At 41.3% G+C, this 19,505-nt stretch overlaps 1 protein-coding gene across 2 annotated transcripts; it reads left to right on the forward strand.

The window, feature by feature from the left end:
* The first annotated feature begins 6,639 nt into the window (after window positions 1-6,639).
* Window positions 6,640-19,504, forward strand: STX16 (syntaxin 16). 2 transcript variants are annotated; one of them, XM_080354515.1, is made up of 8 exons: window positions 6,640-6,987; window positions 10,496-10,603; window positions 11,779-11,919; window positions 12,540-12,702; window positions 13,620-13,711; window positions 14,080-14,223; window positions 14,533-14,613; window positions 16,607-19,504. In XM_080354515.1, exons 1-8 carry the CDS (start codon window positions 6,853-6,855, stop codon window positions 16,709-16,711), a joined length of 969 nt encoding a protein of 322 aa, XP_080210641.1. In that variant the 5' UTR covers window positions 6,640-6,852; the 3' UTR covers window positions 16,712-19,504. The 2 variants fall into 2 exon arrangements, with proteins under 2 accessions (XP_080210641.1, XP_080210642.1); XM_080354516.1 differs by lacking the exon at window positions 16,607-19,504 and adding an exon at window positions 16,101-16,226.
* Window position 19,505: the final 1 nt, after the last annotated feature.

Genomic DNA, 19,505 nt, shown 5'->3' on the forward strand with positions numbered 1-19,505 from the left:
GACTGGCTGGAGCCCACGGGCAACAGCTGAAGGGTCCTGGCCTAAATCCAGCCACAGGGACAGCGGGAGGAAAACTCGTTGAGTCTGGGCTCCATGAGTCATCCAAGGTCGGACATCCATGTCTTCACATCAAACAAGGACAGACTGGAGAAAAACTGATTGTCAGATCAGCATCACTCTCCCTTGCCGCGGTTCCTTCATGTATAAACTGGGGACTACAAGACATGGTCCCGTGTGAGACCTTGTTCTGTGGAGTGGAAGTTCACAAATGGCGGTAAATGTGTTTCTAGAGACACTGTAATTCTTTTAGTTGAGTAACAGGAAGAAAAGAGAAAGAAACAAGAGTAGGGTTTTAAAAAAAAAAATAATAATAGTTTATTTTTAACTGCAATGCTATTTAAGGCAGAAAGGGGATTTCCTCAGCTCCCGTGGCCATCCTCAGCTGCAGCTCTGACCCCCCTCCCTGCCTTGCTCTGCTTGGTCTAATAAATGTTTTTTCCTTGGTCTAGCTTCCTTCCTTGCACTCTTACATCACCTCTGAACTCATCTCAGATTCTAGCATTTCCCATTGCTAAGCACCTCTGAGAACAGTGCGGCAGCACCTTGGCATAATATGTCAGCTGCGAGCAGCAGTGCTAAGTGACAGAAAACCAGTCTAGAAATCTATGATTCCTTCTTTAGAGGAGACCCACTTTCTTGCCACTTGGCACCCATTCGGTAAGAAAATCAGTATTTACAGTCCCTGATTCTACAGGAAAATCCAGGCCAAAAAAGCGAAGATTAGTTAAGTAGGAACCTGCTCTTCTGTGCCCTCTGCTGCTCCCAAATGGCATTGAAATTAGCGGGGTCATTCCTTCTTTCCCTCTTGTTTCAGAATGATTTATGGCTAAATGCTATTCATTATAAAGCAGAGTCAGACTACTTCTGTGCAAGATAACACTCATTATGCAGACTTTCTGACTAGATTTTTTTTTTCACTGTATCATTGATTATTTTTACATTGTAATGTGCAAAAACCTATTCATGTCTTCATTAGCCTGACTTGTTTCCTGTGTTTATGAAAAAGATCTCTCCTTGATAACAGTTGTTATTGCTGGAATGAATGTCAGACTGTGATCTACTGTAATACATCTTTCTGAATTGCCTTCTCTAATTTTATTAGTTGAAAAAAACACCACCTAATTTAAAGAGATAAAACCTTCTGGAGGTGGAACATTGCCACTAATTAGGATAACAAGAACATAGGTATGAGCTGCCGGGGATGCTGGAGTCTTAGCTTCTTTTTCTAACACAAGAACAGGCATCTTCTTCTGGAACAGTCTTCTTTCTCTTTCTGAAATTCTGCTGCTTTTGGGGAAACTATTGACATTAATCTCCTTATCCATGATTCCCTTGGGAAAAATGCTGACCAGGACCCAGCAGCTCCAGATTCAGGTCCTGGGTTTGCTATAAATACCCTGAGCGACCTTGAGCAAAACACTGTTGTTCTGTGCCTTGTTTTTTCCATCTGTAAAACGGCAGTAATGATGAATCCTGTGTTTTATGGCCAGCTCTTACATTATGCATACCTGCAGGGGAACTGCTCACTGATTCTCCTCGTGGCGTGGTTCTTCATCTCTAAAAGAGGAATAATAAATACCTCCCTTGTCTACTTATTTTGATTACAATCTCTTCATGTATGCATATACCTGAAGTACTGTGGGACTCTGCCGCACTGTGCCAACACCACATTTCCCTCCTGTCCACACACGGGACTGTTCCACCCTCAAATGTGGGTTTGCAGAGTGGCTTCGCGCTAAGTCCCCTCAGCACTCAGCTGCGGTGGCTTGACCTCTCAAGGAAACTATAGTTAGTTACTATATTAGTAACTAAACTGATCAGCTTGCATTAAAGCACACGAGAAGCACTCACAGAGTGTACTGTGCGAGCTAAATTGCAGGGTAGCATCACTGCTGCAGTCAACAGCAAACAGCTAGGGGATAGAAATGTCTTGAATTCACACGGCTGTTTCTGTGGATGAACATCGAACCGCTGCTGTACATCCAGCTCCAAAACTTCTGCTCAGCTAAACCAAACATCCATGCCAGGTAGGCGTGCCATCTTGATCTAAAATCGTTGTGTATATCTTACATGAAACCAGTGACAAATTTTTACATTTGATACATCAATTTAAATACCGAATATCTTCACATGACTAATGGAGAGGCAATTAGGATAAGCAGAGATATAAACGCCTACATTGAGCAATATTTTATCTTTGCTGCAGAGGTGACCCGACACCATGGTGACACAGAAGATTTAATATAGTGCCCAGCTGAGGAAAGGAATTTTGCACAATATTAGCTGGCAAACCTGTTCCATTGTTTAAGTACCATAGGCATTATTAGTCTGTCACAAGACTGGGGTACGAGCTCATAGACTGTAACTCTTCCATCTACCTTTGAACAAGGTTGCCTGTCTAATTATGTATATGAAGCATGCCTGCCTGTAAACACCAAATTTTCGCAGCTAAATTTAGATTAAAAAATTCCTCCCACCCCTCCAAGCAGACACAGCAGTGTTCACTGCCTACCCAGCTTGAAGTAAAACTTGACTCCACTTGGACTGATTGCATTTCAGTGGTGGGAAGGGGCACAGACACCTTTGCACGATCTGTTCTATAATTTTTAAGCGTACAGAAGAGCAGCTAAGCCAAGGCAAAGTTTGAGTGTACAGCAAAAGAGGACAGAGCCCACTTAGAGATGTGAATTTCTTTCTCTTCATAATTTAAGCATCCATTATTTAGGGTGTCTGCATCACCAATTTATCATTCATTTTCTAATTCATCTGCTGCTAAAATTCTGGTTAAGTTAGTTCGATCAATATGAAAAGAGTTTGTTCAACTGCAGTTTTCCAGAAAGAGTACATAAGGCAAACAGGTTGAACCCACAGAAAATAACAGTTCTCCTCTGTTTATATCTCCAACAGGTGTAGTTAGATTATAGCTCATCAAAATGAAGACATTATGGCTAACTATGTCTGATTTTCTTTTAACAAAGTTGGAATACTAACAGCTGGTTAAGAAACCAAGGGATTGAATTTTAAGAATAGCGTAGGCGAGTCTCTCTCGCATCTCCCTGCCTTGCAGCACCACCTACAGAGACGCTCTCCGAAAAACACCCACTGCCAAAACTCGGGAGATTCCCAGTGCATTGGCCAAACAAATCCTGGTTCAGTGGTTGACACACTCTGGAAACCGCGAGTCTGACAGCCCTGAAGCCTGAAAATCTTCTGCTACAGGATATAGGCAGGAATATGGTCTATTTTTCCAAGAGCCTTTCAATTCCCACACAGGAAATGCACGTCTAGCGATGATAGAGTTAACCCAGCCAATTGCTGATTTCTTCTTCAGAAACTTTCCTGCAGACGAACTTTTCTGGCAGCCCAGTGTCCCAGCTGCAAAAGGATGGTGGGATTTTCCAGGGCAAAATGCACTTAATGGTCCATTAATCCTACGTTTGGCGCAAGTCGATTGTTCAGGCTTCAAAAGACTGCAATATTTCACCTCCTCCATGTATCTACTCAATTACACAAGATAAAATGTCATGGGGATTGACCTTCATCTGATCACCGAAGCATAAGATCTGTTTGCGCTTGATTTGGCCTGATTAGCTGAACAGTGGTGATACAGGGACTGGACTGCAAGAAAGGAGTTTGTAAGCACAGTTTCAAAGCTGGCTTTTGAAATAAGGCTCTGAACATCTTCCCATTAAAAAACAAAACAAAATAGCTTAGCTATTCACCTCGAAATAGAATGTTCTTCTGAAATATGGAGGTTTTTTGTCTTCCTCCAGAAGCTCGATCCAAATGTCACAGTAGTAACTGGAAAGTTCCCACCATTTCGGATCGGGCCGTGTCTGTGGGAGGCGGTGGGTGCAGGAATGTGCGAGCGCAGGCGGCACTGCGATCACATTGCTCATTAAGAACAGAAAAGAACAGGCGTTTAAAAGCAGATAAGAGGGGAAAGGAAGACACAGGCTCCAAACCTATGGCCATGAGCTTTAGTACCAAGAAGCAACAGCCAAAAATATTAGCAGTATATGTTTAGAAATATATATTTAGGGATATGTTCTGTCTTCAGAGGGGAAAATATAATCCTTTTTAGGAACTGATTGACTGTTACCTTATAACGCATTTGTTTGCCCTTCCCATGCCTGTAGGAAAGATATATCAGGACCTCATTCCTCTGATGGTTAAACATTTTCTTCTAATTTCCTGCCTACATTTATTCATTACCAGACAGAACAGATCTCCTATCTTTTCTCTGTTTAGAAAACTAATTATCTTACAAAGTCATCAGGTTAGTCTAGCGCTATCCACCTTCAAGAAATGCATGTTGTATTTTAGCCCATTTCTATCTGCCATCACGTCTGGTACTATTCTTTTCTTCTAAACTTATCCAAAAGTCTTGTATGTTATTTGGATCAGACTTCAATTGTTTTTCCTGCTTTTAAATACCGAAACAATTTTTCCTGCTCTCAGATTGCGCTGTATTGCTCCTGCAGTGATGCTGTTACACAGCCAAATATAATACGATAGGCCAGTGCTGTTAGATGTCTGGGCCAGAAATCAGAACATTTCAGTTGAAAGGGACCTACTATGATCATACAATCCAAAATGTTTTTGCATTACGATCTTTATGTTTTGTTCCACTTGTATGAGATAATTTCTGTCTCCATGCATTCATTTCCTCTATGTACATTTCCACTATATATTATGCATGTGTCCTGCCTTTCCCCCTTTCATCACCTCTACCTCTTCTTCCTTTATCTCCTGGTATGTGTGCCTGAAGAATATGTTGCTATTTGTTTTAGTTTCCCTGGCAAGGTCTAACTCAGCTTTGCTTCTGGCACTTTTCCCTTTATGCCTACACTTCCCAACTTCTAAGACGTAGTTTTCTTTGATTAATCCTTTTCCCCATTCCTTCTACTCCCTTTGCTTATTCCTAATACCTGCTTTGAAGTGGTTATTCACCACGCTAGGTCTGGACCCCTTCCTCACAGAGTTTTATCCCTCTGTGTACAAGGCCCAAATACTTTTTAAACTCTCTGCTTAAATTCCAATCCTGCCCACCATTCAAACCTTCTTAAGCTGTCAAAAATCAGGAAGTAAAAAACATTAATTGCTGGTGTGTACCAACTTGCAGCACATTAAGCTTCCCGTTGGGTTCACGTTTGCCATCCCACCCTGTCAGATACTCCAACGGCTTTTCTCTGTTCACATGTCCAGATTGTGGGGAGACCGTGGATGGTGGAGAAATTCCTCTCGACCTACAGCCACAGCAGCAGTGCCAAGAGAAAGCTGGAACACCATGAGCTGAAACTCCTCTCAGAGAATAAAAAAATGGTTATGGTAGATTAAAAATTAGCATGAAGAAATGAAGTATATACATATATTTTTAAAGCCTCTGTCAGGCAGCCAAAATGAAAACAGGTTTCACCAGACCACAAAAAAATGAAACGTGTGTGTTGGTCCTTGTAGGACTGGAGCTGATTTCTTTGCTAAATTCCAAGTTTCGTGGCTCTCCCGCTGAGGGAGAAGGGCTGCTCGAGAAAACGATAGCAAAGGAATACTTTTTCCTATTTCTCACTGTACAAGTTTGCTGAGGTGGTTAGATAAAACAGATTTCCAGAAAAAAAATGTGGTTGTGATTATAGTCGCTGTTCCTACCATATGTGTAAATACCAGTTGTTTTGGGGGGTAGTTTTTGAGAATCTAAGGCAGGGAGTCTCCTGACGACCAGCGTGCAGCAGGTGCCCGGCCATGCTGGGCCACGGCCGCTGCTGTTTTCACAAGGGACATTTTGGACGTCCCTTGGGGTGTGGGTACGAGGCGCAGACCTGGCGGGGTGGACCCCAAACCCCACCACGTGCAGGGGGAGCCAGGCCAGCCCAACAGAGCAGCAGGGCAATAAATCATTGCAGTCCGACTTATTCTAAAGCTTCTTTCAGAAAGTCAAACCCAATGGTGTCGTTTTAAACAGTTTGTTCATTTTCAGGGAATATCCTGATTTTTGACTGGTTGAAGCCAGCAAAAAGACCTGTGGGAGGTTTGTTTGTTTGTTTTTGAAAATAGAAAATTCATTGAATTTAGGGGGACAGTGCAGGATTCAAAAGAAAACAAAAGGAAAAGAGAATCCACCATACCAATGCCATACTACAGTATTTTGCTTTGAACGAAAGTTATGCTTTTGAGGATGCTTCACAACAGTGAGAAGGAGTGGGTTAGCTGAAAACGGTGTGAAAATGTCAGGGCTTCGCTGTACAAAGCCGTTTTGTCAATTTTCCTCAGCAAAGAATGGCCGGGCTCTGGCCAGGGGGCTGGGGCAGGTGTGGGACAGGGGCGCTGCCGTGTTCCCAGGGCCCACACCTGCCCCTCCTTATGGGGAACCACCACAACGGCCTCCACAGCGCTGTGTTATGGTCGGGAGAGGGTTGGGGTCTGTCAGTCCTAAGGGGGTTTCGCAGCCGCTTGAGTGAAACATGGGGTTTTGCTGCCCCCCGGCCCCATGAGGGGCCGGAACGTTGGTGCAGCGGCCGGCGGGCCCGGGCGGAGCGGGGCGGGGGAAGGCGCCGAGCGATGCACAACGCGGAAGTGAGCGGGGCCGCGGCCGGCGCTGCGCTGGGATCCGGGAGGGATGGACGGGGCCGGCGGGCGGGGGGACCCGGCGCTGGCGGCCTCCGCCCGGGCCCTCTGAGCGCCCACCGGAGCGGCCGCCGCCTCTGCCCGCGGGCGCCGGGCTGAGCTTGGGCCGAGGGCCCGGCAGCGAGGCGCGGAGCGGCCCCGGGGCGGGGGGCCCCGGGGCGATAGGCCATGGCCACCCGGCGTCTAACGGACGCGTTCTTGTTGTTGCGGAACAACGCGGTGCAGAGCCGGCAGCTGCTGGCCGAGCAAGTGAGTAGTTACGGCTCCTCCAGCCCTCTGAGTTCACGTAGCATGGCTGCTGCGGTGAGTCTCCTCCCTTCATCCTACCGTACCCGCCGGGCAGCCGCGCCGTGCCCGCCTCCCGGGCCTCCCGCCTTCCCCGAGTCCCCCCCGACCCTCCCGCCTTCCCCGAGTCCCCCCCGGGCCCTCCCGCCTTCTCCGAGTGCCCCCCCGGGCCCTCCCGCCTTCCCCGAGACCCCCCCCGGGCCCTCCCGCCTTCCCCGAGTCCCCCCCGGTGTCCCCAGCTCCCCTTCTCCGGCCCCTCTCCTCAGCCCCCCCGGCCTCTGTTCTTATCCCTCTCGCCTTCCCCCCCGCATTGATCCTTTTTCCTCCTACCTCATGTAAAGTGAGTAGAAGAGATCTGTCACTGTGCTGATCATGTCTCTGTTCACTTCATGAGTAATAAATACAGTTATTCTAATAACCTCATGTTAGCATTGATATGAGGGGGTTTTGTCCATTGTACTTTTTGATGCCTCCTTTCCCCAAAGAGAAGTACCTGAGTTATTTCATAGGGCAGAACTCTTCTATTCACTTAAGTGTGGGCACTGTTAAATACTCTGGTGTAGATTATTCTCATTGCTTGAATTTTTCCATAGTTTGATGTCCATTGCCCTTTTTATTTTCTTTCTCCTAAATACAAATAATACCAAAAGTCATCTGTGAGAGAGGGAAGCCAGTAGATTCTAGTGTAAGTCACCATTGCAGAAACTTCAAAAAGTCATTTGTTCAGAGACAGTTTATGCAGCTTTCTCTAAGTTTGGAGCTAGTCAGGCTGTGCTGGGCAGCTCAGCTCTACTGAGGTTTTTCCTGTTCAAACTTATCATTTATTTATAACAGGCGCCAGTGAATATCTGCTGGCAGTCTGATCATTCTAAATTGCTTTGCGTTAATGCATTTTTGCTAGGGAAAGCAGTGCTTAGTGCTGCAAATTTTATTTCATCTGATGAGTTGCTGTTGAATTGTCTTTGTCTCTTGTTAACTTTATTACACCTGTGTCTGACAAGCTATGTGTTAAATTGCATTTGTAGAACAGGAAATGTCAATAGTAATGTGTATGGTACAGGTTTAATTTTGTGCTGCCTTTAGTTCTTGTTAACATTTTTTTTTTCCCAATATCAATATAACTTTATTTTAGATCCTTGGGTTTTTTTTAAATATCACATAGGAAAGATAGTGGCAGCTTAAACTCACAGTGTACTGAGCAGTGAAACTACACTTTTACTCAACAGCGAGTGCAATAACACTTAGCACTTGCAAAAATGTTTATTTACAGTGTTACCATTAATTGAAGCTATTGGTTAGGGTGCTCATTCAAGTGCAATCAAAGCCAACAGTGACTGTGCACTTGTAGTAACTACAGAACTCTCGAGTGCCTACCAGGACCAAAGTTGAGCCATTGACTCACTTCATCCACTGAACTGTTAGCAAGCAGTGTGAAGACAGTAGTATGAGCTATTTTCATTTCGTATGTCGAAGGTGCCCGTCCCTGGCAGAGCTGCAGTGAATTCCCTTTCCTGTGGGTGCTGTCCCCAGAGCAGCGCTGCTGTGTGCCAGCAGGGCAGCGCTGCAAACTCTAGCGCATCCTACTTTGGTTTAACCTTACTTGACTCTCCAGGCTTCTCCTGAAGAAATCCTCTACTATGAGAGCTCTCCGTCAAAAATTGTGTTCCGCCCTGGAAGATGCGTTCTCATGTGGACATTCGGCCACTCCTTAAACACAGATAATCAAAGCAGCATTCTTAACAGCGTAGTCCTATTTCAGAAGCTTGGTATAGGATAAGAGATCGTTAGTTGAAGTGTGCTGCTTTGTTAAACCACAAGTATTTAATCCTTGGTTTAGCTCTGACATGCCTGATTTATTGATCTTCCAGTGATACATCCTGTTGCTCACACATACCCTTTACAGTACAAAGACTGGCAAATAGAGAAGGTGCAGATATGTTGCCTTTTGTATTTTTTCAGATGCATGTAGGATTGATGTTAGCTGAAACTGGAGCGTAACTAAACTGTGTACATAAGTGAGAGTATGCTACATCTGCTTTTGCTTTTTGTCTTTATTGTCTGTCTTATCCTGTGATAACTGGAGTGCTTGTCAATCAATGTCTTTTAAAAGCTTGGATGTGCATCTCCCAATTGTAATCCAACCTTTGAACTCACCAGTGGGTGCTGAATACTGCAGTCACATTGCCCTTGCTGTCACACTTCAATATATTCTATTGCAGTTTTTCTACCTGAGATTTTAGTAACTAGAAACTTCACTGTGCAGTTACTTTGGAAAACGAGCCAGGCTCTTAACTTGATCTCTTATGTTCTTTCTGTTTACCAAGCAACTGAAATATTCTTTTAAAGTTTGTGCATCAAGCAATATGCTGACTTCAAAAGTACAATATCATGCTGTATTTATTGAAGAGCCGTGTTTTAAAAGCCAGTTTGTTTTGTTCTTGGTAAACCATCACGCTTAAAAATAAATTAGTATTTTCTCAACTGACCATACCCTATATCTGCCCTATGTCTCTTTTGTTTTTTCTCCATTTTATCTTTTGCTGTCTCTAACTGGATGGGGCCGATGGGATCCACAAATCACTTCAGGAGCTGGATGAGGTATTGTTTTTCGCATGTTCTGCCATGGTGCATCAGGTGTTCATCATTGAGCTAAAATGTTCCTTTCTTTTTTCAGCTAGTTTATTACATTTCATTATATAGAATGAGGTGTCTCTGTGTACAGTAGGACAAGGCTGCATAGAGAAGCCAAGGATTTAGTGATGTAAAGTTACATTGTTAATAGACACATATATAAACTAGTCTGACTTATTGCATACATATGGGATATAGAGACTCTGTACAATGAAGCTATTCACTATTTTGTATGCTCTGCATAAGTTGTACAACCAAATAGCTGAAGCAGCAAGCATGTGTCATGGCGATATAAGGAGGAGTGGATTGGTCACTGCCTTGGCTGCTTTTGTTTAGCACCTTTTAATTTCCATTAAATTAATTTAACAATTTTAGTTGCATGTCAGTTTGCAAGTGTTCCTCAGCTGCCTAGTAGCTGAGTGTCTGGCTAAATACAATGTTGTTTGAGAACAATCATGGGTTACTATTTGTATTTCTTCAAGATAAAATAAACACTTCTATTTGGGAGATTTTTCCAAATGAGATTTTCAGATTTACCTGGCCAAATATAAACCCTGCTTTGTTATTGATTTGGGATCCCTTGGCTGTGAATCATTGTCCAATATGACATGTACCAATAGGATAATTCCTTGTTCTCCTTGGAACTCTGCTAAGAATTGATTCTGAGAGCATATTTCATCTCTCAGATCCTTTAGGAGGTAGGAGAATGTCGCTCATGAGCGTATAGGGGCAAAGCAGGAGATGTGAAGCTTGATCACACCTTCATTGTGTGCAAACACTTCTTTTTTTGAGGTTAATTTTTATGGCAAGGCATGCATGTGCTCTTCCCTTGTATTCAATGTTTTGGATCCAATTTGAGTAAAATGAATTTGCTGTCTTTTTTTGTCTTCTGTAGCTTGCAGATGATCGTATGGCACTGGTGTCGGGAATAAGTTTAGATCCCGAAGCAGCAATTGGAGTAACAAAACGCTTACCTCCCAAATGGGTTGATGGAGCAGACGAAGTAAGTTGTGTGGCAAATCCAACACGGAGTTGGATTTCTCATGCAGGAATTTATTAGTGTTGTCAGGTACATTGTCAGGGCTCTACATTTTTATCATAGAAGTAGTATTAGAAGAAGAAAAGAATAAATGTTTTCTAAATTGACAACCTTGTTTAGAGGAGAGTATCAGGCAAGCTGTGACTCATCTTGAAGGCTATATTGCAATTCAAATAAAGGGAGATTATCTAGGGCCAGAAATTCCAGAAGACTGGGTTTGCATTGTCAATGGGAGCCCAGTATTAACGGTATGCTGGGACCATTAGGACAGACATGCTATTGCCGAGCGCTTAGACTTGAGGCTGCAGAAAGGTCTTGAAGCTCTTAACAAAGTTGTTTTCAGTTTGAAACAGAGAAGGAAGGGTACAAAAAAATAGCACTTCTCTTTGAATCCTTTGAGGGTTCTGGTTGAATAGACCCTAAAATGGTGAAAACACAAAGTGTTGGTATGTTCTAGCAGGAGAATTTTTTGTGCCTATGCAGTATTGATGCCTTTCACGTTATGGAAGTATTTGGACAATACAAGGGAATAATTCAGGAGGAATCCCATTAAAAACCTTTTCCAGTATTTGGAGCATGAAGCTATTCCTGACTTTCAGAAAAGCCTTCTAAAATGTACTCTCAGAGCACATGGCGGCCCATCAGTTTGTGCTTATAGAACCTGTTGTGCAGAAAGGTGATTGGTCTCCTTTTTACTATTATAATAATCATCCTTACAGATTTACTTTTAATGACTTGTTTGAGCGTATGTCATTTAACTTTTACAGTTAAGTTCAGGCTATCCAATGTTTGACAGAGTTGAAGGTGTGACCTGAATTTTCATTTATATTTTTGGAAGTTGGCTAAACCTTCTTACTATGATATTAATTATATAATGATAATATTATACCAATTTAATGAAGTGTATTTGAAAACAGCAGATTTGCCTAAGACTAACAAGAGTAGATTTAAAAAATAGCAAATTCAAAGTATATGAGAGTACTCAGTTACTACTTAGCTCTTTGTATTGTTTTCACATGATCTTTAGTGTGCTCTGTGTTATACAGTTTTCTTTCAATTATTTTCATCTAGCATTTTTCAGAACCTTTTCCTCTGAAACATTAGTCACTTCCCTTTCTTTGTTGGGCTTTCTGTTTTAGATTCAGTATGATATTGCCAGGGTTAAACAGAAGATGAAAGAATTGGCCAGTCTTCATGATAAACATCTAAACAGACCAACGCTGGATGACAGCAGTGAAGAAGAACGGGCAATAGAAATAACAACCCAAGAGATCACACAGGTACAGACTGCTTTCAGTTCTCAGCCTGCAATTTGACGTATGTATAACGCATGGTGGTAAGGCAGGGCTTTCCTTTGAGCACAGCTTTTCTCTTGCCTTCAGTCTTGAAATGAGCCAGGAGTCCTGGGCTCTGTGCTCGGTACTGCGCTCACTGTCTGCCTGCTTTAGCAGGTGAGTTGGACAAGATGATCTCCAGAGGTCACTTCCAACCCCAACCAGTCTGTGATTCTGTCTCGGTGAACATCTCAAGAAGTTACTTAACCTCCCTGTTCTTTTACTTAACTTTTGCTTTCCTACTTGGAATAGGATTGGGAGAGTTAATAAAAATAATTTACAAGTGTCACAGAGAAATACAGATATATTTTCTAAGGCTTCCAGTCCAAGCAGTTATAATGAAACAAGTGTCTTTGGCCAGCAGTAGTTGTGTTACTCTGCTATGCTGTTAGCTTTTTGTTCGTTCATCTGTATTTCCAGACCTTTTTCAACGCTGCTTTGGGCAATAAGGAATTCATTTATAAAATCTAGAAATCAAAATATTAGTTCCATTTGGAGCTTCTGCAATGTGATATTTCAAGTGTGTGTTGCTGTATTTTTTTTTACTAATGAAATTGTTTTCTCAGTTATTTCACAGATGTCAGAGAGCAGTCCAGGTCTTGCAGAGCAGGTCACGTAGTTGTACAGAACAAGAAGCTCGTGTTCTCAGGAATGTAGTGTCTTCCTTAGCACAGTCCCTTCAGGATCTATCCACCAACTTTAGGCACGCACAGTCTGACTATCTCAAACGTAAGCATAAGAGATACAGTAATACACGGGCTCCTGTGGAAAGCACTAATTAAGTGCGCTTATTTTCTTGGTTGGGAAAACTGAAGCACAGAAAGGTCAAGTGATGCACACAGGAACACCAGGAGTGTAGCAGAGTGGAGGTTAGAATTTGGGAGTTTCTGGTTCACAACCCATGTTCGAACTGGTTTACTCTGCCTCTCTATTTCATGTTGCTAAAGAGAAGTGTCATGGTTAAATGTATCAATTAAACCAGTGCATTATATCTGTCCACATTTTGAATGCATAATTGCTTCTCAAGCTGTGGTCTTCAAAGCTGCTTCTGTTACACTGGTCGAAGCAGCTGTTGGTCCTCAGACATGATACCTGCTGTTGATTGATACTCTGTGATAGATTAAAAGGTAATCTGTGATAAAATTCTGCATCTGTAAATAGATCAGAAATGGAATATCTTCTGTTTAAAAATCTAAAATTGTTTGCAGTGCTGTTTTCAGCTAAGTAAGATTAAAATAGTCTTGTAAAAAACCCCACAAAAACTTGGTCTTCAAATTTAATACTAATATTTCTTTTTCTTGTGGTATAAATGACACAAGTGGAACTTGATATATCATAGTTCAGACAAGGGATGTTCCTAAGGGAATTTGTTAGAAAATAGCCTAGAGTCATTGCACTTTAGTGCTTTTAACTTAGCTGTTTTTTAACTTTGTGGAACGTAATCACTTAAAATCGCTGATTTAATCAGAGTTGAACTTGTTATGTTTTGCTAAATAGCATTTGTGGCAATTAAAACTTAGATACGGCTATTCGTCATTTATTAGCCAGATTTTTTTCTTGTGCTTTTCTCTTTGGTGCTTCAGACTTTACTTTGACTCTGATTTTAGTCTGCATAAATACACTCAAACATAGTTTGTCTTTTACAGGCATGAAAAACAGAGAAGAACGATCCAAACACTTCTTTGACACCTCAGTCCCACTGATGGATGATGGGGAGGATGATACGCTTTACGACAGAGTAAGTTAAGATGTTATTACACAAATTCAATACAAAGAAACTTTTTAATGTACCTTTAATTTCAGTATGAAAATATCAGAATGGTATGCCATGAGCACCAAGCTACGTGGAAGTTCTGTTTCTGCAGATTTGTGATACATTTTCCTAACTGGTATTGCCATTGTGATGTTAAGATAATTGTGCCACGACTGACCAGGACTAGGTCTGTAAATACAGTTCTGTTCTTTGTCACACCAGCTTTCTGGGTAGATGCAAGAGTAATTGTTAGAAAATTCTAAAAGGACCATTGTGTTATGAAATCTTGTAATACTTATAATTATTTCTAGTGTTTTCACACTGTTCAACATCTAAATACTTTATTTCAACAGGGTTTTACAGATGACCAGCTGGCATTGGTGGAGCAAAACACATTAATGGTGGAAGAGCGGGAACGGGAAATCCGTCAGATTGTACAGTCAATCTCCGACCTCAATGAAATATTTAGAGACTTAGGAGCGATGATAGTAGAACAGGTAACGTTGGCATCACAGTGTTAGTAAGAAATAGCAGATTCCACGTAGTGTTAAGGCTTCAAGACGCCTGGAAGTGAGGTGATTATTAAGGGATGTGGTGTGAGATGGTGACAGAGCTGCCACTTAGTCATTGAGCAAGGAGGTCTTTTAACGAAGTCCCAACGAGGTCTCCTGTAGAAGTTCATCATTTACATATCTCATTCATTGTTTGTTGTGAACATCATTAATTACTCTGTTCCTCATAATAGTAATTGTTTTGTGAAGTTCATTTAGATTCAATTTGGTGCTCATTCTCTCCATTTTATTTAGGGAACAGTTCTAGATAGAATTGACTACAATGTCGAACAGTCGTGTATGAAAACTGAAGAGGGTCTAAAACAGCTACATAAGGTAAGCCCATGGAATGCTTAGATATGCAAAGCAGCCTAATAATCTTTTATAATTTAATAGCTGTGAGGTCATTCAGTCATCTTTCAGTTCACACTGTCCCTTTTAGAAATGATTGCTGTACAGTGTAAAATGTCCAACTGTACTGTAGTAGGTACTTTCCATGTATCTTCTGTTAATATCCTGCTTGATGCCTAATGGTAATTTCTTAAATAACTTTCTGGGTATCCAAGTAATGGGCTTTGACCTTTATATTGCTGATCTGGTGGGACCTCTGTGATTTCTTCTCTGTTTCGAGAGCCCAGCGCTTATGAAATAGGAGTGGCTATTGGCTACTTCATATATATTTCAGTCAGTGGAAATACGCTAGTTTGAAAACATTATCTCAATAGTGCAAACAGGAAGAACAATTTTTAATGTTTTCTCTGACCATCTGACACTTGTTAGAAGTTCGGCCCAACCTTATGCTTTTCATGTGAAGCTTTTCCTATAGGCATCTGAAAAGCTTGAATTGGCAGCAGAACAGAGTTTTGTGGTTGTTTTGTTTTGATTTTAAGCTGAGTCCTGACTTGTCAGCTCAGTTCAGTCTTTCTGTTGCTGGAAATAAAGTAGAGTGAGAGACTTATGCAAAAGCCTTTAGGTAAAACATTCTGGTTTGGAAGCATGGACATCTTATTACTACACACTCAACTTTGTATTATAGTAGACTTCTAATACAGCAATAAAGTGCTGTTTGAGGAAAAGCAAAATAAGTTGGTTACAGGTTTATTCTTGTTATACATAAAAGTAAATTGGGGATCACTAAAGTAAGGCCTTGAGTGTTGATGAACAAGGCTTAAAGTAATTACAAGCAATTTGCACAAACTGAACTGGAAATAAATGAATTGGTTGGAATGGACACTATTTCTAGTCTGGTGGTAGTTAAATTGTCAGCAAACCCCTGTTTGGCTTGCTGACTAAATTATGAATTTTTGATGCAATATATACCTGTTTTCAGTGCAGCATAGGAGTTTTTTCACCTGTCATGGATGGTATACGCACAGGTCTGCATAGTTATATCAAAGACACATACCCTGCTGTTTCTAATACTGTTGGTAACTTTATTCTGATTTAATATCTATAATTTCAGTTTTCTGTTTTACTTGGCATAATTATTAGTACCCACTGAGACAGCGCTTCCACAGGAATTGCGTTAATTCACTGCAGCAGCCTGGTGGTATGAATCACTGGTTACCCATTCCTGCTTCACATGAAAACTGGCAGCAGTTGTGATACTTTGTCAGGCTTTGATACCTAAAGCCTAATTAAGTAAATAATCACAGTGGTTGCATGTTACATAGTTTCAGGTCAAAAACGCCTCTTTAGCAGATCTGATAATGAATAATTACTTTCCCAGGACCATAAAGGAGAAAAATTAATATCTTTTGCCCTTTAAATTTTGAAGGTTTATTAATTTAAAAAGAATTAAATGCAAGTTTTGTTTTGTTTAGCTTCTATTAGCAGACTTTCCTTTGGCTTTTGGAGAGTTTTTTCTCCACATCGCCTCCTTTTAATTCCTTTGGGAGAAAGAGGGAAGGAATGAGAAAATGTGGTTAGAAGAGAGAAGGAATAAAGCAGAAAACTGAGAACAAAACAAGAAAGCGACTTTTTTGTTCTACTTGAAATAAAATGAAAAGGCACAACTGAATCAGGTACAACAAAAGTGCCTATTAAAAATGAATTAGTGAATTTTAGTGTCCTTCAAATATAATACAGGAATATTATATCAGCTCCTTGAGACAGATGAACATCACTTAAGTGTACACTGCCCTTTACTGAAGCCTGCGGTGCAGACCAGAGTTATTTTGTGGGAGTTCCTTGCAATATACGTTGTATGAAGTGTCAGCTTAGCTAAGAACAGTTGTGAGATACATGTACTTCACTTGCACCAAACAACAGTCTGCACTTTAACTTCACAGAAATCTAAGTATTAACTCTTTCTTTTATGTTCCTATAGGCAGAGCAATATCAAAAGAAGAATCGGAAGATGCTTGTTATTTTAATTTTGTTTGTTGTAGTAATTGTCCTTATTGTTGTTCTTATCGGTGTAAAGTCACACTAGGTTTCACTTCATTTTCTGATTTTTGGAGTTGATGTGAACTTTTTCCCCCGTGTGAATGGATGGACCTGCACTCCAGAAAACTGCATTGAATGTATCAGCCCTTGTGGTGCCAAGTCTGTGCAATGTTTCTGTAGAATTCTTCAAAGTACAAGTTTGGTGATCTGTGAGGTGTTTGTAAAGATTACATGGGAAATGTCAGGAAATTTGCCCCCGCACAGATAATTTGGCGCTCTGTGCAGAGGTATTTGGAAGCGCAATACTTAAAAATAATCACAAAATTGAAGTTTACCACTGAGCACAGTACTTAGTGTTACTGTGAACAAAAATGTGTTGTCTTCTGTATTCTTATGTTACAGTTGTTACAGGCTTCAAATTTAAATCATGTTACTGAGTCATGGGACTAGATAACAGAAATTCATCATGATGCAAAATACGAGGCACAAAAATGTTTGACTTCATCTCCTTTCTTCCAGACTCAGAAATTCCAAAGAACAGGATAGAGAGCTAAAAACGAAAGCTTTTTGCAGCCAGAACGTAATCCAACCCCTGTGATCTTAATTTAGATACTGCACCATTACTAAGAATCAGAGTAGTACTTGATCTTGTAAATAACAAGATTTAATCACTGGCCTATTGTAACACATTTAGTTAATTAAAGAATGTTCTGAGCGTGAGTAATCATGTTTCTCCTCACCAGAATGATCGCATTTTTTTTCATGCACCGTTTTTTTAGTTAAAGTCCAAACATTACAGTAAAGCAGTAGTGAAGTTAAACTTAAACCAGAGATTCTCCTTTTGGCTTTCTGCTCTGGCTGACCTACTATAGTAGGTCTCGGGTGTTTCATACTTCAGTTGTTGTATAAGCTGTTTACTTTTGTATAAGAAGTGACTTCACTAGAGTATATATTACATCCATTTTCCTTGACAGAAGATTTCATTTTTCCCCCCAAATGAAAGCAGAGGACATGTTTATGCTGTTTAGGATGTGTTTGTGCTCTTTTACTGACTATGAGACATGTCATGCAAATGACATGTTACCAGGCCCGCAGTAGAGAATCTGGGGCTGTTTTCACTGTTTTCCTCAGTGGAAAACTTTGCTGTAGGCTATAGAAGAGACATCTAACACAACACAGTTTAACTCAGGCCTGAAGTGGTGTGCAATTGTAGAGGCCTTGCTTTAATATTTTAATATGGCTTTTCTGTATGGATTTTTTTTTTCCCCCCCAAAGACTGTAATTTATTTCCTTCATTTTCTGACGGATACAGCGCTCCCCAGGAACTTGCAGAGATGCTCTGCTCAAAGCCCCTAAAGTGCAGCTTCATAATATTATGATATTAATGTTGCATATGTTGCCTGCCCTGAGTTTCTCTTTACGATGTACTAAGGATGAGTTAAGATGTGGCTTTAGACTGACTTGGCGCAGGAACAGACCTGAAAGCTCAGACTGCGAAGGTGTGAAAGCCTTGGCTCTTTGTGGCTTGTTGTGAAAAGCTTTGTACCACTCCTGTGGCCTCCAGACAGAGGGGATGGTGAACTTCCAAACCTGACGGTTCAAACCCTTGATTAAACTCATAATGGAAATTGGAATAAAGAATGATGTTTGTAGGTGGGTGTGCAGCTCCCCTGTTCTGGTAATAGATCTTTTCAATGATCGTGAGTATAACTACTGTCTCCCTAGTGTGCTGTCTGCATCGGTCGGTGTGAAGCAGCATATTGCTATAATTTAATATACTGTATTTGCGACTTTCTCTCTAACATGAGATGGTGTTATTTATTTCTGTCTTGGTGCTTTTGACATTTTATCATGGCTAATGAATTCAAAGAAGTAATAAAACACTTCCAACCTAATTGGTCAATTGCTCTTTTTTAAGTATAAACTGAACCATTATGTGTCTCTATATAGTCTTTGTAATTAAATTAAAGCAGCAGTGACATGAAATATCTTGAGAGGGGAAAAAAAGTGTAACTTTCTGTAGCACAATGTAAGTTAAGTTGCTCTATCAAGAGTAACTCCCCCCCCAGCTGTCACTGAAATGCCTGTGGTGTCTTCGCTGCACTGAGGTAAATGGCGCTGTATTTTCTCTTCAAATTCTGTACAAGGAAATGCATTTTTAATATGCATGGGGCAAGAGGTTCAATTCAGATGTCAACTGTCCTGTGTAACTTGAGCTATGATTTATTGAATCTGATCATATCCAGGAGAAGAGAAAAAAAACAAACCCCACAGCCTTCCAGGCTTCTAAATCATTTTGGATGTCTCTCCACATGGAGTATTACAGAACAGGTACCATCTGTGCCATGGGGCAGTGCAAGCCCAAAAAAGACACTGCAACTGAGGAGTAACTTGGCTTGAACAGTGGCTGATAGAGCAGCAGGAGCTGCATGCACCTCATCCCTGTGTTTGTCCAGCTGCGATCATCTCTGTACTGCGGGACAAGCTGACACTGTGCACCGGGGCTGCTCCACGGGGGCTGGATTCTTCTTCTCAGCTTGAATCAAACCTCCGATTCCTTACAAAGTGCTGTGGGAAGCTGCAGAGCAGCGGCGCTGGAGCAGCTCCCAAGAACCTGTGGCTCCGCACCTTGCACAACGTCCTGTAAAGCTCTTGGTTTGTACAGAATTTCTCCATTAAAATGTACGTGAGTGTGCAAAAATGAGCTGCTGGCTCCCTGTTAACAGAAGTTGATAGTGATATGTGAAAAAAAAAGACTGTATTAAAAGCACTGTAATAGCAAATTGATTTCTACTGCAAGTCTCCCATAGAAACTGAAAAGTAAAATGGAAGAGTTAGTA

The sequence above is a fragment of the Nesoenas mayeri genome (genome assembly GCF_963082525.1).
Source record: "Nesoenas mayeri genome assembly, chromosome: 16".
Classification (NCBI taxonomy): Eukaryota; Metazoa; Chordata; class Aves; order Columbiformes; family Columbidae; genus Nesoenas; species Nesoenas mayeri.